Below are 24,084 nucleotides of genomic sequence, written 5' to 3' on the forward strand. Positions count from 1 at the left end.
TGTGGTCACCGTCATGGGACGGAGCTGCTCCTTCCTCCTGCTCCTCTTCCTCCTGAACCCGGGGCCCAGAGCCACTGTGGCACTCCTGCAGTACCGCCATGACTGCGGAAAGTTGGGAATGCAGCTCCTGGTCTTCCCGCCCCATGGCCACACCGTCCGCTTCAAGGTTCTGGGTGAGTGGAGGGGACTCCCTGGATCCCCTTGGGGTGCTGGATTTCTCTGGGATTCCCCTCAGTCCTGGCGTGTTCTGTGGTGATGGTATCCCAATGGGATGAGCCCAATGGCTTGGATGAGCTGTTGCTGCTGCCCAGGGGGTTTCCATGCACATGGATGTGTCACATCCCCGTGTCCATGGTGTGCCCCCAGATGAGTTTGGCTCCCGCTTTGACGTGGCCAACTGCTCCATCTGCCTCCACTGGCTGAATTCCAGGGAGGACGGCTCTGTCATCTTCTCCTCTGGCTACAAGGGCTGCCATGTCCTGTTCAAGGTGACACTCCTGTCCCCTCCATGGCCCCCTCTAGCAGGATCGGGGTGACTGTCCCTCGTGTCCCCCCGCAGGAGAACCACTACGTCCTGCGGGTGCAGCTGGAGGAGCTGCTGTCCAGCGGGATCCCCATCACCTCCTACGAGGTCAACATGACCTGCCCCAAGCCGGGTGGCTCTGAGATGCTCCCAGATGGAACCTGGGAGAAGACCCGGGACAGCGGAGTGCTGTTCTCCCACACTGGCCTGCACCAGGTCTCGGAGTCCTCCCTCACCCTCACGGGATCCCACTTCACATCCCAAGACCACGTAGAGCAGGTTCATACCGTGGGACAGTACCAGCCCAGCTCAGTGCTTCCCGGGATCCAGCACCATTCCAGTCCAGCCCACTCGGGGCTTCTGTCCCAGCCTGGTGGGGTTCATCCTGTCAACCAAATCCAGGGAAGCTTCTTCCAACCAGCAGTGCAACCCCCCCAGTCTGGGGGCCAGAGCCAGCCAGGGATCCTTCGCCCAGTGCTCGTATCCCAAAACCATCCCAGTTTGGGGCATCAGGGGGGTCAGTCCCAGCCGGGGCACCTGCGTCCAGGGTCTGTATCCCATAATCAGCCTGGGATGATGCATCTCGGGGGTCAAAACCAACCTGGGAATCGCCCAGGGTCTGTATCCCATAATCAGCCTGGGATGATGCATCCCGGGGGTCAAAACCAACCTGGGATTCGCCCAGGGTTTGTATCCCACAACCAGCCTGGCTTGACCTCCACTGGTGCCCAGACTCCAGCAGGATTCCTGCAGCCGGGAGCTCAGCCCCTAAACCAGCCAGGAATATCTCGTCCCAGTCATCACTCCAACTCCCCAACCAGGCTCCCAGGCCACACTGGGCTGCTCCATCCCAGCCCAGCTTTGGTGCACCCAGGACTCTCATCCTGGCCAGGTTTCATCAGCCCTGGACTCCAGGCTGAGCCCCAGCCAGGTCTGGGACGCCCTGGGCTGCAGGCCCAGCCTGGATTGCTGCATCCTGGGATTCACACCCAGCCCAGCCTGCTGCAGCCCACAGCGCTCTTCTACCCCTCACCAGGGGCAGGTAAGGCAGGAAGATGGGATGCTAGGACAAAGGGAAATAGCCTCAAGGTGCTTTTTCAACCCACATTCCTGCTGTGTCCCCTCTCTGCTCCTTGCCAGGAATGCAGCTGACACGGGAGCAGTGCCAGGTGCCAGTGGGCCGGATGCCTTGCGTGGCTCCACAGGGACGGGATGCATGCCTGCAGGCGGGATGCTGCTACGATGACATGGACCGTACCACACCCTGCTACTACGGGAATATCGGTAGGACACCTGGAGGCACGTCCCAAAATCCCTCCCCAGTGCCAGGAGAGGGTGTTCAGAGTGATGGAGCCTCTCTGTGGTGTCGCAGCCACCGTGCAGTGCCTGCTGGAGGGACACTTTGTCCTGGTGGTCCCACGGGGAATGGTGGCCCTGCCGTACAACCTGGACAGCGTGCGGCTGGCCAGCAGCCAGGCAGGATGCGAGCCCCGCCACGTGTCCGAGGCCTTCGTCATGTTCCGCTTCCCGGTCACCCACTGCGGCACCACCGTCCAGGTAGGGCTGGAAAACCCCGGAGAACCTCCAGGTTGGCACAGTGGGGGCACTCCAGGATAGAAGTGCCCCCAGGATGCTCCCAGTCCCTCCGAAACTTCAGGATAAAGGAGTCATCCTCGTGCTGCCTCCTGCCTCAAATCCTGATCCGTGCATCCCCCAGGATGTTTCCCATTCCGGTGTTCCCTGCAGGCGATCGAGGACATGCTCATCTATGAGAACCAGCTGATCTCCACCATCGATGTCCAGGGATCCCCCCGTGGATCCGTCACTAGGGACAGTGTCTACATGTAAGGGAAGAGGGTGGAAAAATTGAGGCAGAGAGTCTGGATTCCCCCTTGGATCAAACCATCCCTCATTCCTGCCACGTCCCTGGTGGTGTCCCAGCAGCTTGGGCTGAGGGGACTGATGGAGGATTTGGGAGTCTCCCTCCTTTCTCTCCCTATTTTCCCCAGTCTCCGAGCTCGGTGCATCTACAATGCCAGCGACCTCCTTCCCTTGGGAGTGGAGGTGGCCGTGCCCCCCACAGCCGCCCCCCTGGCCATGCTGGGCCCGCTGGGGCTCCAGCTGCGGATTGCCACCGGTGAGTGCCCCCTATCCCGCTCCCTCTCCTGCTCCCCATCCCACTCAACCCCTCACAACATTCCCACAGATGAATCCTACAGCTCCTACCACGCTGCGGGTGACTTCCCCCTGGTGAGGGTGCTCCGGGACCCCATTTACGTGGAAGTCCGGCTGCTGCAGAAGACAGATCCCAATTTGGTGCTGGTGCTGCACCACTGCTGGGCCTCCCCTGGCTCCCACGCCACATCCCAGCCCCAGTGGCCCATCCTGGTGGAGGGGTGAGTGGAAAAGGATGGGAAGATGGAAGTGAAGGGGTCACTGTGCTGACACAGCGTCCTTGTTTCCTGCCCAGGTGTCCCTACCAAGGGGACAACTACAGGACACGGCTGATTCCAATGGGTCCGGCCTCTCCGGAGCTGCCCTTCCCAAGCCACTACCAGCGCTTTGTCATCTCCACTTTTGCCTTCGTGGAGCCCCCCGGAATGGCTGTGCTTGAGGGGGAGGTGAGGGGGATCCCCCTGAATCCATACATTGGGAATGCCTCGGTGTTGGGAATCTCTCATCCCAACACCCCCAAACCCACCCCAGCACTGAGCTCACTTCCAGCTGCACAGTCTTACTGTTGGGAAGCTCACGCTGCTTTTGGGAGGTTCCTCAAGGCTTGGGAATGCTTTTTGGGCATCGCTTCAGGCTTGGGGACCCTTTCTGGGGATCCCCAGGTGACACTGGCATTCCTGTGGCTCCCAGGTGTACATCTCCTGCAGTGCTTCCGTGTGCCACCTGAGCCAGCCAGAGCCCTGCCGGCCCTCCTGCCAGCTGGGAGTGCCCTCACGTGAGTCTGGGAGCCTCCAGGGACTTGGGAAGACCTCTACATGTCCCCCTCTTCCCGAGCCAACCTGCTGTTCCCCACAGGAGTGCGGAGGTCTCCGGGGGACAGGAGGACAGGTGACAGCATGGGGACAGTCACATCCCAGGGATGCCTTGTCTTTCCTGAGGCTCCCAAGAGAGGGGGAACTCAGCAGAGAGGCTGAGGGAGGAGTGCCTTCTGCTCCCTAAAAACCCCTCCCTCTAAATTATCTCCTCCCCCTCTTCCTCCTCCCAGCTCCAGCCTCTACCTGGATGCTGTTGGATGTCTCTGGGAAAGCTGGAAAAATAAAACTAGTGCAAAGCATGGCTCTAAGGGTGGTTTGTCCTTTGGAGGGGAGGAAAGAGGGTCCTTCATACCCATTCCCAAGTTGGCAGCAGGCACAGACCCCCCCAAATCCCACCCTGCTACACCCCAGCCCTTCACAGGACGCTTTTCCAGCTGAGATGACCGGGAAGAATTCTTTATTTCCATACTGAAACTAAGTAACTGCTTACAAAACTGCACAGCCCTCCCTTCCCTCCCTCCCTCTTTCCACACATCCCAGCCTCTAACTTCCACCAGCACTGGGATTGGGGTTACCAGTTACAAGCACAAAACAATCTAAAGGCAGAAAACACACAGAATTGGGAAAAAAAACTAAACAATAAATCCATGGAGCATGGGGAAGGCAATGTCTGACTTCCCTTACACCAACAGCTACACCGGGGGAGCTTGATAATCCCACATAGATATTCCCACCCACCTCCCATCCCAAATCCCAAAAAATCCCAGCCCCACTTCCAGGGCTACAGGCTGTAGAACTTGAGGCTCCGATCCATGCCTGTGGAAGCGATGAACTTGGCATGGTGGCCAAAGGCCACTCCTGTGGTCAGACCACTGTGCTCTGGGGACGGAAAACAATCCATGGTCACAATTCCATTTGTCCCAGTCCTGCCCCAGCCACTTCCACGATTCCCAGAACCCCTCACCTGTGAAGTGGAGGATCTCCGTCCACTGCTTGCAGATGTAGATCTGGACATCGGTCCCACCCAGCGCCAGGTAGGTCCCGCTCTGGTCAAAAATCAGGGATTTCACCTGCAGAGAGGAATCACAACAAGGTGTTGAAAAAGCTCCACATGGCTTTTCTGGGATGTCACAACCCCTGGAGCAGAGAGGGACATCACACACCTCGAAGTTGTTATCCAGCTGCAACGTCTTGAAGTTCTTGAGCTTCCTCAAATCCCAGAGCTTGACCGAGGAGTCGTCGGCTGCCGTGGCCAGGTAGTATCCGTTCTCGGAGAAGGCGATGCTGGTGATAGGGCCAGAGTGTCCCGGGAAGTTGGCCACGTTGGTGCGTTCCTGGGGACAAGGTGGGCAGAGGGAATCACAGTGCTGGGATGTGGCATCATTCCCAACAGGCCTGTGTGGTCATGGTGTCACCAGTGGCTGCTCTGGAGCTGGAATCTTGGGATTTTTGGAGAAACCTCCAAAAATGTTCCTGAAAGTCCTGCTCCTGGACTGATCCCCAAACCAAGCTCAGACATCCCCAAACCCCTGTTCCTGCACATTCCCATCAGACCTCACCTTCAGATCCCAGATCTTGATTTGGGAATCCATCGTTCCCGTCCCAAAAATGAGCCCATCCGGGTGGAACTGGGCACAGGTGAGAGCTGTGGAGACAGCAGGAGAATCAGAGGGCTGGGAAGACTCCCAAGAGGGTTGGGAAGATTTGGAAGGTTGGGAAGGCTCAAGAGGGTTGGGGAGACTCAGAGGGCTGGGAAGATTCAGGAAGTTGGGAACACTCAAGAAGGTGAATGAGATTGGAAGGGTTGGGAAGACTCAGGAAGGTTGGGAAGGCTACCAAGACCACTCCAAAGGAGTTCCCACAAACTCCAGGAGCCAAGGGATGCCCAGAATGGGGAAAATCAACTCCAAAGCTTACCACAACCAGAGCTCTCATCTGTCACCTTGGTGAGGACACGGCCGGTCTGGATATCCGAGAAAGCCCAGTACTGGGAGAGAAGAAGAGCGTTGGACATGGGAGGGGTGGAAAGCAAAGGTGGAAGCAGTGGGATGGGCAGGGATTCACCTGGTCATCCGAGGAGCTGAGCAGGTAATCACCCGTGGCGTGGAGGCTGAGCCCGGTCACGGAGCCCTCGTGGGCACGGACCACCTGGACACAGGAGGCGTTGGGAACGGACCAGATCCGGATGGTGGCGTCAGGAGAAGCCGAGAACACCAAGTCCTACACAAGGACAACACCAGAAGGTTCACACGGGAAGAATTCGCCTCTCTGAGAGCTCCCAGCAGGAGATTCCTACAGAGGAGGGTCCTGATATCCACATCTGAGGCATCCTGGAAGCAAGGAAAGAGCTAGACGCACCTGGGATGGGTGGAAGACGACGCTGGTGACTTTCTTGGTGTGACCCTTGAGTGTGGCCAAGATCTGCTCCGAGCTCTTGTCAAACACAATGACATTTTTGTCGGCTCCACCTGGAAAACCGAGCGGGAAGCGCTGGGATGGGAGTGTGGGGCCAACCAATCCCAAATCCACCTGCCTCGTGTCCCCTGTCCTCCTTCAAATTTCCAAAAATACAGAGGAGATCCACTCCCAGGTGGGAAATCCTCAGGAAAGGTCCCTTACCAGTGAGGATCTTGTTGGTGTCGGAAGGACACAGATCCAAGGCAAGAATTCCTGGGATGCTGGCGCTGTGCAGCCCCTGTGTGAGGGAGGAGAAGCCCAAATTACTGCCACAAGCACCAAAACCCTCCCAAACAGAAGCAATTCCCAGCTCCACGTGGGCATTTCCCAGTCCTTTCCCATGTTGGCACTCACCACGTGGGAGGCCACCTGCCGGTACTTGCTGAGCTCCTCTGGCTTCACCAGCTCCTCTGGGACTGTCTTGCCCCTCTGTAAAGAACAGGGATAAACATCAGCCTTGGCTGGAACACGGCACATCCCAGCTCCCTCCAAATCCTTGGGTAAGGCCACTCACCTTCTTACGCTCCGTGGTCAGCACCGTTGCCTTGTCTTGGAGCTGGAAAACAAGAGGAGGGTGGGCACAGCCTGGGAATTCTGCGATGGGGAGATGGAGAGGGGGACACGTGGAACACTGCCCCTACCTTCTGGATGATCTCTGGGGTCATTCCCGCCAGCTCTCCCAGATCCATGGCCTCGCCAGCGCCCTGTGTGGCACAGAGAGAAGGGACAAGCAGAGAGGGAATTTGGGAGCAATGAATGGGAAAAGGGTTGGGAATGAGCGGGAAAAGGGCTGGGATGGTGAGCAGGACTCACGGCTACGTTGGGCTGCGCTGATGGCACCGCCTGGGGCACGATGAGCCCAGCCTGAGGCTTCAGCGTGGCCAGAGCTGTAAAACCACAACAACAGGGTTAGAGGAAAACCGGGGTAAGGCACTTCCCAGCGCCCCTTCCCAGGAATGCTGCACGTTCATGTCACCTTCTCTGGCGGCAGTGACCTCCTTGGTGAGGCGGGCGATGACCCTGCAGGCGGCATCGTGCTGGTACAGGGCGTGGGACAGCTCCTGGCGCGTGGTCTGCAGCTGCTGCCGCAGCGTGAAGCTGTGCAGCATCACGGCATCCTGCCGGGAAGCGCCGCGGTCAGCCGGGGAGTGGTGGGCTCCTGGCCCTGGCAGCCCCCCCAGCACTCACCCACTCGTCCTGCAGGGCTTTCAGGATGGCCGGGATGCTGGTGGCCGAGGGGGGCTTGGGCCGGATCGGGTGGGCGACTGGAAGAAAGATGGACGCGTCACCTGTGTCCCCGATATCCCTATGGATCGCCGCACACCCATGCCTTGCCTTCCCCATTTCACCATCCCGCCTTTCCCCCTCTCCTTCCCGGCCTCCGCAGCTGAGTTTACCACCTCAAACCCCAAAAACACCTAGGGCACCGCCATTCCCGATCCCACAGCCACCGCCTCGGGGAGAGCAGCTTTTCCCGGGAGAGCCTTTCCCGTGCCCGTTCCCGGTACCTTTGATGTCGATGAGCTGCTCCTCGGACAGCGGCTGGTTGTTGACAGGGTCGGTGCCGTTCTCCGCGATGTATTTCTCGATCAGCCGCCGCTCGTACACGTGGTTGGACACCGGCGACACACATGGGTGCTCCGGGACCTCGTTGGAAACTGCGGGGGAAAGGGAAGGATAGGACGGGACGGGAACGGGGGTTTGGGAACTCCTTGCCCGGTGATGCCCCGGTGACCCCGGCTGTCCCCGCCCCGCAGCCCGGGATCCCCCATTGGGTAGCGTTACCCCCCGCATTCCCGGGGCCGCTCTCCCTACGCACTCACTGGAGCAGATGAGCGCCATGGCGGAGGCCCGGGGGTCGCGGCGCTCCGGTTACAGCCCCGCTGCCCTTCCGACGCTGTTTCCGGTTCTCCTTTCCGGTCCGGGGCCCCGGTTCCGGTTCCGGTTGGCGCGCGCGGCCGCCGCGCCGCTCCCGAGCGCTCACGCGGGCGCCGCCGCCGCCGGAACCGGAAGTGCTCCCGGCATCCCCCGCGCTGCCCCCGCCGGCGGGAACGGCGCTTCCCTGCGTGCACCGCGCGCCGCCGCCCGCCTCCGGCTGTTGCCATGGTGACCGCCCACCCGGCATGCGCGGCGGCTGTCCCGGGGACTACAGCTCCCGGCGTGCCCCGCGGCGGAGCCGAGGGAAGCCCCGGTGAGGGGGGGGGGTCGGGGGGGACCCTGGGGTGGGGGGTGGAATTCGGGGAAAACTGGGGGAAACTGGGGGAAAGTCGGGGGGGGAAATGGAGGGAAAATGGGCGGGAGGCGCTCCCGGGGGGGATAGGCGGGATGAGGGGACCGCGGTGGGGGTTCCTGGGGGGGATCCCGGAGGAACTGGGGGATCCTGCGGGGTGGGGGGGGACAGTAGGAGGTGGGTACAGAGCGGCCTGGGGGGGATCCTGGGGGGATCGGAGGGATCCCGGAGACCACGGAGATGTGGGTGGGGTGCCCACGGAGGGATTTGGGGATCCAATAGGCATTGGGGAGATCCAGGGAAGACTGGGGGGATTTTGGCGATCGTGAAGGGTGGAGGGCCCTGAGCGGGGGGGCGGACTCAAGGGCGATTGGGGGTTCCAGGGGAACTGGGGGGAGTGGGGGGAACTGGGTGGGGCTGGGCACACTGGGATTGGGGAGATCCTGGGGGGACTGTGGAGAAGTGGGGAGCAGGGGGAGTGTCGGCGATGGCAGTGGTGGCAGTGTCCCATCCCGGAGTGCCCTGCTCCCTCCTTTGGGAAAGGGTGCCCCCCCTTCCCAGCCAGGCCCGGTGCCCTTGGCTGTGTCCTGCTGACTCTTGTCAATCCCAAAAATAGCTGGGACACCCAGGCCTGTGCTGAGGGGGGGCATGGAACTAGGCTGTGGGGCCTCCAGCCTCCCCTCATGCTTGGGGGACCCCAAAACCAGAAAGTGGACCCCAAAACCAGCAGGGTTTGCCCCTCCCAGCATCCCCACATCTTTCTGTCCCCACAGATCCCAGGTTTCAGGATGGGGAGTGCCCTGGGGCACTGGGCTCTGCTGGCCCTGCTGCTGTGGATCCCATTCCTCATGGGATCAGTGGGGGATGGAGCCAAGGATGGCCAGGAGGGATTCCGGGGACGCGCAACCACCTCCGATGACCTGCTCCTCCGGCTGGGAAGATCCACTTGGGACACCCTGGAAAACTGGGTGGGACACCAGCCCCTGCAGATGGTGGCGGAGGTGGGATCCCAATTCCCAAACCCTCCTTGGAGTTTCTTGTGCAGGGGCATGGGACATTTTCCCACTCCCTTATCCCCATCTTTCTCCGCAGAGCCTCTCTGCTACCCTCTGGATCGTTTCCTCTGGGATCTCAGCAGCCCTGACCACACTCTGTGGGATCCTGGGGGATCTCTTGGCCGCCTTCAGCATCAACGGTGAGTGGGGCTCACCCTGTGGGACGGCTTCTGCCCCCATTCCTGGTGCCGCCACTGACTCCCAGATCCCGTTCCCAGGTCACCAGCTGGTCCGAGCGGCGGCGCTGGCTCCCAGGGAAGTGCAGAGGGTGCTCCTGTGGGCAGTGGCTGCCCTGGTGGGATCCTGGGTGCTAGCCCGGCTCCGAGGGCTGCTGCTCCCACTGCTCCGTGGCATGAAGCTTTTCTTTTTCCTGGGAGCCTTCCTGCATGTGGCCGCTTCCCAGGAGAGCCCCACAGTGCAGGCGGGAATGCTGCTGGGCCTGTGGCTGCTCTACGCCTTCCTGAGCAGCCTGGTGGCATCCCCGGATCCCAGTGCCAGGCTGGATGCGGCCGTGAAGAGCCTGGAGTGGAAGGTGGAGGAGCTGCGGCGGCGCCAGAAGTTTGGGGGGCCCCGGAACCGGGAGGATTGAGCCCCCCTAAAGCTTCCCCAAAGCTTGGCTCTGTCATCCCAAGCATGTGTCCCCCCCGCTCCGCTGAGCCCCCCGCACCCCCTCCTCTGCTTCCTGGTTCTCCCAGGGGTCCTGGGATGCCCCCATCCCTCTGGGAGCACCCCAAAATCAGGGGCTGTGCCTTGCTACATGTGCCACAAGTGCCTTCAGCCCAAAAGCCCCCACACGCCCCAAGTGTGGGAAAAGAGCTCCCACATTCCCTGCTTGCCAGGGATGTTGGCCCAGCCCAGTCAGCTTGGGGTGCAGTGGGGATCCCATTCCCCGTCCTGGGGGCTCTGCTTGTTTTGGGGTCCCCTCACTGTCAGGTTTTGGATTTTAAGCTGCTTTTTAAACGGTTTTGATAATGTGGTTTGGAATAAAGACGGATTTATCCGGCCTGGCCCCACTGCTTTCCCAGGGCAAGGGGGTCAGGCTCAGAACTGGTCCTCCAGTCCATTCAGGGTGGGAAGGGAGGAGGAGGAAGAGGAGGAGAATGAGGGTAGTTTATCCATGCCAGGATCCCACCACCCTCCAGCTGTTCCTGCTGTGCTTCCTGCTTGATCCGTGCCCCTTGCCATGGATGTCCTTGTCCTTCCCATGCTCCCAGTATCCCTGGTGGAACAGGGAAAGATGGATGGCAGCTGTGGGAAGAATTCCCACTCTCCTGTTCTGCTCCGGGGTGTCCGGTGCTGGGTGGGGCTGGGAATGGGATGAGGAGCAAGGATTGGGATGGGGATGAGGAAGAGGAACAGCGATGGGGATGGGGAATCGGATGAGGGTCGGAATGGGGAGCAGGGATGGTAATGGGGAATGGGGTGAGGATGAGAATGGGGAGCAGGGCGGAGAATGGGGAGCAGGGCTGGGAATGGGGAGTGGGATGGGTTGTGGCTCGGGCTGTGGAGCAGGAGCCGGAGCTTCGGGCACGGCCGGGCTTTAGGACCCGGCGGGACGAGGCGGCGCCGGGGCCGGTCCCGCCCCGGCCCCATTGTCTCGGCGCGGGGGCGGAGGGACGGGAGGCACCGGCGGAGCGACAGGAGGCACCGGCGGCACCGGCACCGGCGGCACCGGCGGACGGACCGAGCCCCCCGCCGGCCATGGCCTCGGCGCCCCGGCTGGCGCTGCTGGCCGCCGCCCTGCTCTGCGCTCCGGGTAAGTGGGAACGGCATCAGGAAAGGCATCGGGAACGGCAGCTGGCACCGGGAACAGCACCGGGCACCGATTCCGACTCCGCTCCGCACCCCTCCCGCCGTCCTGCCGAGATCCGCTCCCTCGTGAATCCGCCAGCCGGGTGGATTCTCCCCTTTCCCCACGTTCGGGGTCCCTCCGTTCCGCCGGGATCCAGGGAGCCGGGGCGACCTCACCACCGCCTCCTTCTTCCCCGCGTTCCCCGGGATCCGCGTCCCCCATTCCGCGGGGATCCGTGCCCCCTCCACCGCCTGGGATCCCGAGGGGGTCACCCGGGCAACGTGGGATCCGCTGGATCTCGAAGGGGGAATCTCCTCCCAGTCCCCACGGGAACCCGCCGCTCGAGGGACTCCCCTTTCCCTTGGATCCCAGGATGTGCCTGGCCTCTCTCCCCGCACGCCTGATCCCCTTGGTGGGATCAATTCCCGGCCGTAAAGAAGCCCTGCCCGGGCATCCAGGTGGGATCTGCTCCCTGTGATGAGGGATCCCTTTGATAAAGGCACCATGAGCCTGGATCCCGCTCTGCAGGACACGGTTCTAACCCTCTCCCCAGTGGGGAATGCATTCTCACAGGGAGCAGCCAGGACTGGGGGAACCGAGTGGCCCCCCAGTCCTGATGTGATAACCCCGGGAAGGGGCAGCCATGGCAGGGGTGACCTCAGAATGTGGTGGCCCAGGCAAGGGGTCACCCTGTGTGCTGCCACAAAGGTGGACACAAAGACCCCCACTGCACACCCCATTCCCACTGTGTCCCTGCGGGATGTGACACATCCTTGTCCCTCCAGTGAGGGGTGATGGGGAGCCCCCGGATCCTGTGTTCCTGCCGGTGGAGCTGGAGGTCCTTGGGGTGCCTGAGTCCTACCGGCTGCAGAGGGTGGATCAGGACGTGGCCCCCAACTCTTCCCTGCACACCCGCTCTGAGACATTCCTGCTGCTTCGTGACGGATCCCAGCCCCTGGTCCAGGCCACCTACCCCCCGTTCAGCATCCGCCAGGTAACCAGGACTCCTGTGTCCCCTGGGCCATCCCAGGGCATCCCGGCCCCCACTACCATCCTGGTGTCCTTACAGGAGGTGTCCATGGAGAGCCCCACTGGCTCTGCAGCTTGGGCCATCCGTGCCGTGTCCCTGGAGAGCTCTGTGTCCCCTGCTGAGCCTGTGGCCCGTGTCCTCTTCCACCTGCATGGGCCTGACTGGATGCCTGGGAAGCAAGATCATGCCGGGGCCAGGAATCATCCCAAGGACTGGGAGCATCCTGGGGTCTGGGATCACCCTGAAGTCCGGGATCACCCTGGGGGTCAGGGTTACCCCAGGAACTGGGATCATCCCAGGGAGCAGGACCAGCCTGGGGTCCGGGATCACCCCAGGAGCTGGGATCATCCTGGGGATCGTGACCACCCCAGGGACCAGGACCACCCTGAGCAGCAGGATCACCATAGAGTCCGGGATCACCCCAAGGACTGGCACCACCCTGGGATCCACGATCACCCCAAATACTGGGACCACCTTAAGGACCAGGGCCACCGTCAGCAGCAGGACCACCCTGGGAACTGGGATTCTTCAAGGGATTGGGATCACTCCAGAGCTCGGGATCTCCCTTGTGTCACCCTCCACGCTCACCACCGTGGGCGGGTGGCCCGGGGGACATGTCGCCTGCAGGTCAGTGCCACCCTGGGGACCCTGGGGACCCACAGCTCCCCGCCCAGCCTAATCCCAGGACCCTCTCTCCCCTGCAGGCCCCACTGGGCGTGTGCGTGGTGGAGCTGGAGATTCCTCCGCGCTGGTTCTCCCCAAGATCCCTCCATTCCCACCGGAGTCACCGGCGAGATTCCGACCCTGTGGAGCCTCCAGAGCGCCCAGAACCAGCTGAGCTGCACTACAGCGTGGGGGAGTGTGGAGGTCGGGAGCGGGAGGCTCCCAGATTCCTGGGAATGCTGGAGCTGCGGGCAGGAGAGCCGGAGCGGCGGCAGGAGGTGCGGCTGGACGAGAAGGTGCTGCTGCGTGTCCCCAATGTCCCCCTGCAGCCCGGGCAGCGCTTCACGGCCACCATCACCCTGCGCCACAACTTCACTGCTGACAGCCTGACCCTGAGGTGAGAGCGGGGACAATGGGGACACCAGGACACTGTGGGACACTGTGTGACAGTGTGTGGGAGTGCGAGACTGTGAGTGACACAGTGTGATAGTTAGCAACACTGTGTGACAGTCTGTGACATTGTGTGGCAATTTGTGGCAGTATGTGAGCATTTGAAACCATGTACGCTGAGTGACATTGTGTGACATTGTGTGACAGTGTGACTGTGACACTGTGACACTTTGATACCAGCTGACAGGATCTGATACTGAGTGACACTGTGTGACAGTGAGTGACACTGTGTGACAGCGAGTGACACCTAGTGATTGTGAGTGACTCTGTGGGACACTGTCTGACACTGTGTGACACTGTTTAACTGTGTGACATTTTGGGTCTTTGTGTGACACCCTCTGACACTGTGTGACACCATGTGCCCCACAGGATCAAGGCCAAGAAGGGCCTGCAGGTGGTCTCTGCCCGTCCCACAATTCCCAGCACCTGGAGCGTGCACCTGGAGCATTCCCGTGGTCCCAAGCACTCCACAGCTGTGGTGACATGCCGGCGGCTCGGGGACATCCCTGCCATCCCTGACAGCTCCAGGTAGGGAATATCCCAATCCCCCATCGCTGTGGAAATTGTGGGTTGTTCTGATCCCGGTGTGGTGCTGCAGGGTGTCTGAGCCGGCCGAGTTCCTGCACCTGGATGTGGCTGTGGAAAACGGGACGGGGGGGCTGGCGCCGGCGCGGCCCCTCACATGGCAGGTGGAGTATCCCGGCCAGGATCCTGAGGCACAGAAGGACAAACTGGTCTGGGAAATCCAGGTGTCGGAGCGGGATATCCGTGCCCTCGTCCCATTGGTGCAGGTGGGTGTCCCCATCCCATTCCAGCCCTCCATCCCATGGGAAACCTCCTAATCCTGCTGTGCTTCCAGGAGCTGGAGATCCTGAACACGGCGCCACTGACCGGGATCCCCCGCGTTATCCCTGTCAAACTGGTGGCTGTGGAAGCAGGGGGTGGAGTGTCCGAGCTCACGGATCCCGTAGGATGTGAATCCGCTGACAAGCAGGTGCTGCAGGTGAGTCCTGCTATCCCCTCGTTATCCCGCCTCACCCTGGGATATTCCCATGGAATTCTACGTGCCCTTGCAGGTGTCGGATTCCTGTGACATGGTGTTCGTGGGGGGCAAGGAGAGCCGAGGGGCGCGGGGAGCTCGCGTGGATTTCTGGGTGCGCCGGCTGCGGGCGGAGTTGAGCTTCTCCGTCTGGGCTCCGCTGCTCCCGCTCCGTGTCCAGCTGGGAGATCCCATCCTGGAGCAGGTCCGTGGCTGGAGGCTGCCCGGGGGGCCTGACAGGTGAGGCCTACAGAATAGGATGGTGGGAAAAGGGGGAGATCGGAATGGGGCTGGGACCTGACGTGTGGGGATGCATCAGTGAGCCCGCAGCACACTCCTGTGTCCTGGGATTCTCGTCACCCTGTCGTGGAGTCCCTGTCACCCTGTCCTGCAATCCCTGTTCCCCTGCCCCTGGGGAACCCCTTGTCACACCATCCTGGAGCTCTTGTCACCCTGTCTCTGTCCCCAGTGCTGTGGTGGAGTCCGAGGAGCCCGCAGAGGAGCCGGAGCGGCGGGCGCGGGGCTGCCGGCCCCAGTTCCAGCGCACGGGGCTCCGTGTCCTAGCGCATTTTGTGGCCCACCCCCTGGATGGTGGCCGTCACCTGTCCTACCTGCCTGGCCCTGAGTGGCTCCTCGATGTCACCCACCTGGTGGCTGGCCGGACCCGTGTCCAGGACCCCCGCGTGGCCTCACTGGAAGCGGGGGCCGTGGTGGTGGGCCGGGAGCCTGGAGTCACCTCCGTGGAGGTAAACAGGGGTTGTTTGTGGGGAATTTGGAGGATCCTGGGAAGATTTGGGGCTGTGGGAAGGTTGCAGGGATGGAGCTGGGGGACTGGAAATTATCCCAGTGGCAGCTGGGCAGGATACAGGGAGAGAGGGAACTGAGGGGCTGGAGGGGCTGGCACAGGATGGGAAGAGGAAACAGTGGCCGTAAGGAATGTTGGGGAACTCACAAGCTGCTTCCAGGTGCGCTCCCCGCTCTCCGACTCCATCCTGGGGGAGCAGACACTGGTGGTTTCTGAGGAGAAGGTGACGGTGACAGAGCTCCACGCCCAGGTGGTGGCTGGGCTCTCCTTATCCCTGCGGACACAGCCGGATCATCCTAGCGTGGTCACCGCCACCGTCCTGGGGACACCCACACTACGGGCCCTCAAGCAGGTGAGATGGGTGGGGGGTGACCCCAGTCTCCCCGGTGTCCCCCAAACCTCTGCCATCCCACTTGTCATTCTGCCAGGAAGCGACCCTGTCCATCTGGCTGTCCTTCTCTGACCACACGCTGGCCCCTCTGGAGCTCTACGGGTGGCACGACGTGGCCTTGACTGTGACGTCCCTCGACCGCGCCGTCGCCACCGTCAGGGGGTCCCCCGGGGTCCCCGCTGCCCACCCGTGGGTGGTGGCCGAGGGGCCGGGCCGGGGGGCCCTGCTCCAGCTCAGCCTGCACCCCCCGGATCTGTGCCGGCGTGGCCGGCACCGCACGGCCGCCCTGGCCACCGGCACCGCCTGGCTCGAGGTGGGGGTGCCCTCTCCCGGGAGCCCCCGGCCCTTCCCGCGGGCTGAGGGTGCCATGTCCGGGGAAGCGGTGACCGTGGGACAGAGGGACCCCGCAGGCGTGGGGCCAGCAGCCACCAAGCTCCAGGGCTCTTCCTCGGAGGAGGATGAGGAGGAAGGTTACGGACGCAACCGTGCCGGCGTGGAAGAGGAGGAGGAAGAGGAGGAGGAGGAGATGGTGAAGGCTCCGGAGCGAGTGACTGACCTGGAAATCGGGATGTACGTGCTTCTGGGAGTCTTCTGCCTCGCCATCTTCATCTTCCTCGTCAACTGCATCTTCTTCGTACTCCGTTACCAGCAGAAGGAGCTGCCCGAGCCGGGCGGGGCCCCCTCGGCCCCACAACCCCACAACTGGGTCTGGCTGGGCACCGACCAGGAAGAGCTGAGCCGGCAGCTGGATCGGCAGCAGCTGGATCGGCCACAGCCGGATCGCCGGCAGCCGGAACCCCCGGCATCCCCGGGCCCCCCCTGTGGCTGCGGGGGCCCCCCGGGCTCCAGCGAGGACGGGGCTCCCCCCGGCTCCCCGGGCTCCGCAGCGCCGCCGCCCCGCAAGGAGGGATCGGCTCCAGGGGGCGGCCGCAGGAAGCGGGTGGAGTTTGTCACCTTTGGGCCCCCCCGTGTCCCCGAGGAGCCCCCCCCGGCCGCCCCCCACGTCCAGTCTATCCTGGTGGCCAGCGAGGACGACATCCGCTGGGTGTGCGAGGACATGGGGCTGCGGGATCCCGAGGAGCTCCGGAGCTACATGGAGAGGATCCGTGGCAGCTCCTGACCCCGAGGGGGCAACTCCCGGACCCCCCCAATTCCCGGGCAAACCAGTAAGGGCCCGACCTCCTCCCCGTGCCGTGCTAGGGGGACACCGACCCCCCTTCCCAGTGGGATGGGCCGGGGACCACTGGTGGCCTCCTGGAACCACCCCGAGGGGCCCACAGAGGGTGAGAGGGGGTCTCCCAGCCCTGTCCTTACGGAGGCTGCATCCCGGTGGCACCGGGGAGGAATTTGGGATGCCCTTACTGCTTTGGGTCTCATTGCGACATGGTGTTCATAGTGGTGATGATGATGGTGGTGATGATTCCTGTGGTCTGATCCCGGGGAGGATCCTGTGTCCCCCCCACCTTCACCCCGGCCACGCATCCGTTTTGTATACATTTTTTATCGGGAACGCCCGGGAAGGGGCTGTCAGGGGCTGGTATTTATGGAAAATTTTTAATTCTGACGTTGTTACAAAAATAAAATATTTAAAAAAACAATTGGGATTCTCCTCCGTGCCATCTCCTGTGATCCTGACACCAGGTTCCACCCTGCCCCCATGGCAGTGCCAGGCTCCTGGGAATGGGCACATGCCTTTGACCTTGGCTCCACGTGGGAGCTGGTCACGAGATTGGATCCAGGGCTGGGCCTGGACATGGCCCAGCTGGGGTCACCTTGGGATAAGGAATCTCCTTCCTCACTCTCCTGCCATCTTTCTCCTCCACCTTTTCAACCCAAACACCAGCCTGGTACCACATGTCCCCACCCTGACATTCCCAAATGTCCCCTCAGCACCTCCTTATATTAGTGGCCATGGGGATTCCCACTCTTCCCACTTCCCAGTAAGTCCCAGCAATCCCAAGACCTCCTGGGTAACAGCAGGAGATCTCCCACCCTGTCACCCTGCTCCCAGCTTCCCCAAACTTCCCAAAACCCTGCTGAGATGGGGTGACTGGAGTCCTGTCCCCCCTTCCCAGCATCCCAGGTCCCCAGGTGTTCAGCTGGATCCCAGCCCTCACCCACAGGGGGGATCAACATTTCCTGGGATGCCCCATCTCCAACCCGTGGAAATTCCAGCCTTACCCCTCACCTAATATTCCTGGAGAGTTCTGGGGTGGTCCTGCATGTGCTGGAAGACACTTAGGATGTGGAGCTGCAGGTAACATTGACTTCAAAAAACAGGGAGAAGAGGGGAATTCCTGGCTCTTCCTCACCCCACAGATGTCCCACATCTCGGGAGACCCCGAGTCCCCCCATGCCACCACCCCAAATCCACGACCCGGAGGCACAAACGAGCTCTGGATCATGTTGGCTCCACCAGATCTGTGTCCCCCGGGCTGGGAGCAGCAGACCCACGAGGCTCCCGTGACCCAGAGGGTCTCTGGGGTCCCCAAAACTCTGTTTCCTCCCCGCCAGGGCAGGATGGAGCCACCCCATCACCCTCCTCCGCCCCACAGCACTGAGTCGGCTTCCTGCCCACTGCCACACTCCCAGAGCTGCCGGAGCGCGGGGGCACGGCCAAGCCACGTCCCCAAGCTGCTGAGAGAGGGACCCTCCGAATCCCAGACCCCTCAATTCCATGGGGCTGCCCCGCTGATGGGATGGGGGGGCTCTGCCTGCTCTTGGTGGCTCTTTCTGCCGTGGCACCTGCACGAGGTACGTCACTGTCCCCATCCCTGCCCTTGCTGTCGCTCTCTTGGGACCTTGGGTGGTGGAGCCACAGATTTGGGGGTGGGAGACCTGCCACCTCCCTGGGATGGGGAGCACTGGGGGTTCTGGGGGGTCCCCAACAGGGGTGTCACTGATGGAGGATGCTGCGCCTCAGCACACTCAGAGGGAAAGGGATCCCCTGAAAGGGTATCCTAAGGCTTGGGGATTCTCCTAAGGGTTAGGGTGCCCTTGGATACCCCCAAAAGTACCCTGGGAACCCCTAGAAGAGGACTCTAAGCCCCTAAAGGTGCTCTTGGAGCCATCCCACCTACAGTCCCTTCGGGAACGGGGTGACAGTCAGGGCCTGGAGCCTGTCCTGTCTCTCATGTACCCCCTGGATGGTTTTGGGATGCGATGCCACCTGTCCTCCCCACCCTGGCAGGATTTGGGATTGTTGAGCTGCCAAAATGTCTGCCAGGAGCTGCTTCGAGGCCTCCAATTGATCAGGAAACGGCCCCATCACCCCATTTCCGCCCTTGTCATGCCTCCTTCCCCACCTGGAGCAGCTCATTCCCACCTTCTCCCTTCATCCCTGGCCTTTTCCTTGGACACTTTAACCCCAATCCACACTGCACCAGCTCTGGTGTCTCTTCCCAGGATTCCCACCCAAGCACCCCACTGGATGCCTCCCTTCTGGGGCTGAATCCTTCCCCCTGGAGGAGCCAAATGGGGCATTTTTAGGGATAACTGGATCATTCACTCACCTGTGGCTCTGGAATGGGTGTAGGCAGGTGGGTACAGACAGGTCCGGCCCCTCTGAGTCGGCAGGGATGAACCGGAAGGTGGGAACAACACGGATGCAGGATGACATCCCAAATTTCAGCTCTTCCACTGTTGAGTTGTGTCCCAGTATTCCCATATTTAAGGCCAAAATCTCCAAGTAGATCCCAGACCAGGATTTAGCCCAGAGAAACATCCTGGGGCACACAGGGATTGATTTTTGGGATGCAGCAACTCCATGACTGCTTTGCCAGAGCCCAGGGGGATTTCCACTGTGCCACTCACAGCTGGGAGAATCCTCTTGGCCACATTTTGGTGGGTGTGGGATGAACCCCTCCAAACTGGGAATCCTGGGGGGCTCAGTTCCTCATCCCTCTGTCCTTTCTCCCCATAGTCCCCACAGAAACGACGGAACCTCCCAATATTCCGACAGGGAACACCTCGGTGACACCAGGTGAGTGTAGCAGGGTGAGGGACATCCTTACACCCACTTTTCAGGATTCTGGGACAACGCCAGCTCACCCTTCCCGGTGCATCTCCCAGGTCCCAGAGCGCTCCGGCTGGTGGGTGGCCGGAGCCGCTGCGAGGGCCGGGTGGAGCTGGAGCAGGAGGGGACGTGGGGGACGGTGTGTGACGATGGCTGGGACATGCCCGACGCCGACGTCGTGTGCCGCCAGCTCCAGTGTGGCCACGCCGTGAGAGCCCAGGGCAACGCCGCCTTCGGCCGCGGGAACGGCCCCATCCTCCGGGATGAGGTGGGGTGTGAGGGACACGAGCGGGACCTCTGGGAATGCCCGGCCACACCGGAGCATGACTGCAGCCACAAGGAGGACGCCGGCGTGGTTTGCTCAGGTGGGTTTGGAATATTCCAGAGCAGTGTGTGTGGATGGCACATCCTCATCTCTGCGTTCTTCCCACAGAGCACCAGGAGTGGCGGCTCTCCGGAGGCCGGGATGGGTGTGCCGGCAGGGTGGAGGTGTTTTTCCGTGGCACTTGGAGCACGGTGTGTAACAGCACCTGGTACAACACGGAGGCCACGGTGCTGTGCCGGACGCTGGGATGCGGGGATGTGCTCCAGCGGCCTGCCTTCAGACACACGCTCCCCGGGAAGATGACGTACATGTGCGGGAGCCTGCAGCCCTCGCTGGCACAGTGCCACTGGACCTTCAATAAATCCGCGCCCTGTTACCAATCCTGGGCCGCCGGGGTCATCTGCAACGGTACTGCATCCTTCCCGATGGGATTTGAGGCACGACCTGGGTCCTGCTCTCTCCCAAGCATCTGATTTCCGTTCCCACCCTTTCCAGGCTCCCAGGGCTTGGAGACACCAACGCCCACGGCGGCTGAGGTGACGCCCAGGAATGTCACTGTCCTGTATGGTGAGTGTCCAAGCCCTCGGCCATTCCCTGGGATCAGGGTAAAATTCCCAGGAGATAAGAGTCATGTGGGATGAGCTGTGTCCATTCTCTGTCCCAGCCGAGGAGGGGACCCCGACCTTGGGGACACCCCCAGTGGACAGTCCCCTCTTTGTCCTGTGCCTGGTGCTGGCCGTGCTGCTCCTGCTCTCCGTGCTGGCCTTTTCTGCTGCCCTGCTGAGGCTGAGGAAGAGGAGTGGTAAGGAATTCTGGATCTGGACATGGAACTGGGACACGATCCCCACTTTTTGGGCTCAGCTCAGCCATGGAGTGGGTGCATCCCCTTGTCCCCACAGACATGTCCTCCTTGGGAATACCCATGCCAGTCCTGGTGACCCACAGCTCCCAGAGCCCCGACGCACCCTCTGGGATCCCCAACGACTACAGGAAGGCTCCCACCAGCCTTCCCAAAGGATCAGGTGGGTCTGGCAGGTCCCCCAGGGGCTGTGGGGCCAGAGGTGCCAGCTGGTGACAGATGCCACACCCCCTTGTCACCCCTCAGACTGTCTGGTCACAGCCATTTCCAAGGATTCTGATTCCGACTCGGAATATTATGAGTTCAGCAGCAAGCCTCCCATCGCCCTGTCCACCTTCTACAGTGAGCATCCCGCTTCCTCTGGGGATGTGCTCTGGGATCCCTGAGGCCCTGTCCTGGGATCCCTGTCACCCAGGATGTTCCCACCCCTTTGCCCTTCCCACAGACTCCCTGCGCCGGCATCCCAGGGAGGAACTTCTTCCTCTGAGACCTAGCCAGGAGAGGATGGAGCCATTCCCTGAGGATGGTATGACACAAAGGGGGTGTCTATCCCATGGATGGAAGAGTGGCCACCCCCTCTTCCAATATCTTTGTTCCCACATTTGATGCCCTTGTTCCCCACAGAGCCGGCCAGACCGGGCCCCCCACTCCGCAGCTCCTCCAGCTCATCCTCATCCACAGAGCCCTATTGGAATGGCAGCATTCCCCCCCCTGCCCATGGCACCCAGCAGCACCCGGCAGCCACCGGCCATGGCTACGGCACAGGTGGGAAGTGTGGGAGCAGGGATGGGAGCAGGGATGGGGAGACCCCAAGGATGGGAAAAAGGGATGCAGAGACCCCAGGGATGGGGAGGGAATGGGGGTTCAGGGACCCCAGGTAGAGGAGCAGGCATGGGAGCAGGGATAGAGGGATCCCAAGGATGGGAAGACGGATGGGTTCAGCTTCAGTGAGGAAATGGGACCCCATGGAGTGGGAGCAGGGCTGGAAAGTGCCAGTTGGTGACTCTGCTCCTCCCAGCTCCCCCAGCAGTGCCCACCCCAGTGCCCTCCCAGCCCTGGGTACCTGCAGCTCCGGCAGATCCCGATCCCGACGGCAGCTCCAGCACCTCCTCGGGGGAGTGGTATGAGAATGTGCAGGAGACAGAGCCTCCCGGAGATCCCTCCTCACATCCAGGTGAGGATCCTGCGCTGGAGGTGGGGCACACAGGGAGTTCCAGGCATGCCCAAATCCTCCTGATGGGCTCTGTTTCTGCAGGCTGGTCAGATCCATCCTATCCTTCGGGGGAACACGGGGAGGATCCCGACTTTTCCGAGGGCAGCGACTATGATGACATCCAGGACTCTGCCTACTGAGCTTGTCCCACCACTGCAGAGGCCAAATCTCCTGGAATTCTCTGGCTATCTCCTCCAGAAATCTCCAGGCATCTCCTCTGTGCTGCCATTAAAAGCTTTTCCCATCATGTCCCTTGTCCATAGTGGTGTCACCAGCCCCGCAGTGAGGCTGGGCCACCAAGTGCTCCCACTAGTCCACTAAGTGACACAAAGATGGCCCAATATCCCACTCCCAGCCCACAGGAGCAGGAAAGGGGGAGGCAAGGCCCTGATCCAGCTCCATAGCACCAGGGGTGGAAATTAAACTGCAGGAAGGGCGGACAGGGAAGTCCCACATGTCGCCCCAGAGCTTGCCTACACTCTTCTGGAATAGTCCCCATCCCGGGAACACCGGGAACATGCTGTCCAAAAATCCTATCCAGGAAGGCTCCAGGGATGCTGGAAGGGAACCCACTGAGGTGCCACCCCAAACCCAGAGGATGGTGCCCTATGAGGGTGGGATACAGCCCCCAAACGATTCAGCACCTCCCAATCCATCCATCCATATCCCAGCAGGAAGCTGGAGCCAAGCAGCTTCCTGGAGCCAAGCACCATCCCAGCTTTGGGATTTGGGGTGCTCCCAGCTGGGAGGGGCCACAGCACCCACCCATCACCCCAGGACAGGGACCCCTCTGTCCCCATCCCCCTCGCCCATCCCAAGCTGGCTGCTCCCGCCCCAGCCCCACCGTTGGATTTCTGTCTCGCCAGGGAGGAGGTCGGGGTTCAGCTGCACCCCAAGTGGAAAATGTGGCCCCCCCCACATCCTTCAGCTGTTTGCTGAGCGAGAGGCCCCGCACAAAGGAGCCGCAACAACGGAGGAAATCCCAAAATAGCAGCAAAACCCCGACAAAGGGCACGGGGCGAGGCACGGGCTGTGAGCGGAGCGGGCACGGGGGTGCCCCAGCTCCGCTCCTGCTCCGGCTGCCAGGGGGGCTGGGATGGGGGTGATGATGTTGGGATCGCTGGGACTGTGGCATGGACAGGCCTGGAGGGATTGATGAATTGTGGGGGGTCCTGATGCTCTGGAGGGGTCCCAGAATTCAGGGGGTATGGATGTAATGGGTGGGATCCCAATGTGGTGCAGAGGGGTAGCAGCGTCCATAGGGTGGTGATTCCCGGGAGGGCACCAGTTCCCTGGGGATAACAAAGCCCTGGAAGGTACCAAAGCCCTGAGGGGCACCAATTCCCTGGGGATACCAAAACCCTGGAGGGCACCAATTCCCTGGAGATACCAATAGCCTGGGGGCACCAGCTCCCTGGGGATATCAGTGCCCTTGGAGGGTGACAACCCATCCAAGGTGGCACCTCCATCCCCACACAGCCACATCAGTGCCAGCCGTTTCTCTGAGCTGCTCCCGCCCGGAAAATCCCCCTTTTCCTCATCATTATGATCCCAGCAGCTTGCTGACAGCCGACAAGCCCCTTCTCGCTCGCTCCAAAGGCAGCTCCTGCTTTTTAAAAGGCTCCTCACGGCTGGCAGTGTTGTCAGCACACTTCCCAGCGCCCCCCAGACTCCCCCCGAGAAGGGATTCCAATCATCCTGAGCTGCCACGGCACGCTCATGATGCTGAACTGACTCGCAGCGCCCGAGGCAAGGTGGATGCTCAATCTGAAGCCAAATCCTGCCCCTGGGATCTCATGGCCTCCAGAGGCAGTCACAGCTCTGAGGGAAGGGCTGGATCCCAAGCACCCCATTATCCATGAGGGCCACATACTCCTGGATAACAGGATCCTTCCTAGAGGCTCAGAGTCCGGGGATGTTTGTGGTGAATCCCAAATTTCAGGTTGATTTTGGGGGATTGCAGCCTACGGACGCTCCACTGAATCCTGAGAGCAGGCCTGGGAATTGCACCCCTTTTCCAGGGAATTTTCAAAGCCAAAGTGGGTGGTGGGCAGCTCCAGGACCCCCATGTGGGATATTCCAACAGGGCCTGCTTCCATCAGGATCAGCAGAACTGCTGGGATAACTGGGATGGGAATGAGTGATGGCTACAGGGAGCACCCAGATGCTGAGATCCTGCTCCAGGGCTGGGGACTGGAGCATCCACAGATGCTGGAGCAGGATGGGATGGGAAGTTCCATCCATCTC

At 61.6% G+C, this 24,084-nt stretch overlaps 5 protein-coding genes across 6 annotated transcripts; 4 read left to right on the top strand and 1 right to left on the bottom strand.

Annotated features, from left to right (window-relative positions):
- The first annotated feature begins 13 nt into the window (after positions 1-13).
- Positions 14-3,814, top strand: ZP1 (zona pellucida glycoprotein 1). Of its 2 annotated transcripts, XM_009097228.4 has the most exons (11): positions 14-173; positions 367-488; positions 560-1,565; positions 1,664-1,807; positions 1,896-2,080; positions 2,270-2,367; positions 2,533-2,660; positions 2,730-2,919; positions 2,994-3,144; positions 3,389-3,473; positions 3,554-3,814. In XM_009097228.4, exons 1-11 carry the CDS (start codon positions 14-16, stop codon positions 3,670-3,672), a joined length of 2,388 nt encoding a protein of 795 aa, XP_009095476.2. In that variant the 3' UTR covers positions 3,673-3,814. The 2 variants fall into 2 exon arrangements, with proteins under 2 accessions (XP_009095476.2, XP_018777614.2); XM_018922069.3 differs by having other exon boundaries at positions 2,533-2,919.
- Positions 3,815-3,953: 139 nt separating this feature from the next.
- Positions 3,954-7,942, bottom strand: PRPF19 (pre-mRNA processing factor 19). The gene is made up of 16 exons (XM_009097105.4): positions 7,794-7,942; positions 7,479-7,628; positions 7,159-7,235; positions 6,947-7,088; positions 6,784-6,857; positions 6,612-6,674; positions 6,485-6,526; positions 6,325-6,399; positions 6,133-6,208; positions 5,872-5,981; positions 5,578-5,733; positions 5,431-5,500; positions 5,073-5,158; positions 4,677-4,847; positions 4,478-4,583; positions 3,954-4,392 (listed from the first exon to the last, which is right to left on the bottom strand). The coding sequence occupies exons 1-16, from the start codon at positions 7,810-7,812 to the stop codon at positions 4,295-4,297; spliced, it is 1,515 nt and encodes a 504-aa protein (XP_009095353.1). The 5' UTR covers positions 7,813-7,942; the 3' UTR covers positions 3,954-4,294.
- TMEM109 (transmembrane protein 109) lies at positions 7,802-10,258 on the top strand. Its single transcript, XM_050975170.1, is given in 5 exon segments — positions 7,802-7,928; positions 7,931-8,161; positions 8,981-9,201; positions 9,293-9,395; positions 9,474-10,258. Coding segments are annotated over 5 exon segments (1,053 nt in total). The 3' UTR covers positions 9,845-10,258.
- Positions 10,259-10,354: 96 nt separating this feature from the next.
- TMEM132A (transmembrane protein 132A) lies at positions 10,355-17,023 on the top strand. Its single transcript, XM_018921910.3, is given in 12 exon segments — positions 10,355-10,945; positions 10,948-11,011; positions 11,833-12,041; positions 12,117-12,704; positions 12,782-13,137; positions 13,560-13,718; positions 13,789-13,981; positions 14,050-14,193; positions 14,267-14,469; positions 14,699-14,975; positions 15,195-15,386; positions 15,463-17,023. Coding segments are annotated over 12 exon segments (3,705 nt in total). The 5' UTR covers positions 10,355-10,708; the 3' UTR covers positions 16,546-17,023.
- Positions 17,024-18,001: 978 nt separating this feature from the next.
- CD6 (CD6 molecule) lies at positions 18,002-22,084 on the top strand. Its single transcript, XM_018922071.3, has 12 exons — positions 18,002-18,179; positions 19,348-19,407; positions 19,497-19,805; positions 19,874-20,173; positions 20,261-20,332; positions 20,430-20,567; positions 20,665-20,787; positions 20,871-20,966; positions 21,070-21,150; positions 21,249-21,389; positions 21,643-21,798; positions 21,880-22,084. The coding sequence occupies exons 1-12, from the start codon at positions 18,125-18,127 to the stop codon at positions 21,975-21,977; spliced, it is 1,629 nt and encodes a 542-aa protein (XP_018777616.2). The 5' UTR covers positions 18,002-18,124; the 3' UTR covers positions 21,978-22,084.
- The last annotated feature ends 2,000 nt before the right edge of the window (positions 22,085-24,084 follow it).

The sequence above is a fragment of the Serinus canaria genome, chromosome 5 (genome assembly GCF_022539315.1).
Source record: "Serinus canaria isolate serCan28SL12 chromosome 5, serCan2020, whole genome shotgun sequence".
Taxonomy (NCBI): Eukaryota; Metazoa; Chordata; class Aves; order Passeriformes; family Fringillidae; genus Serinus; species Serinus canaria.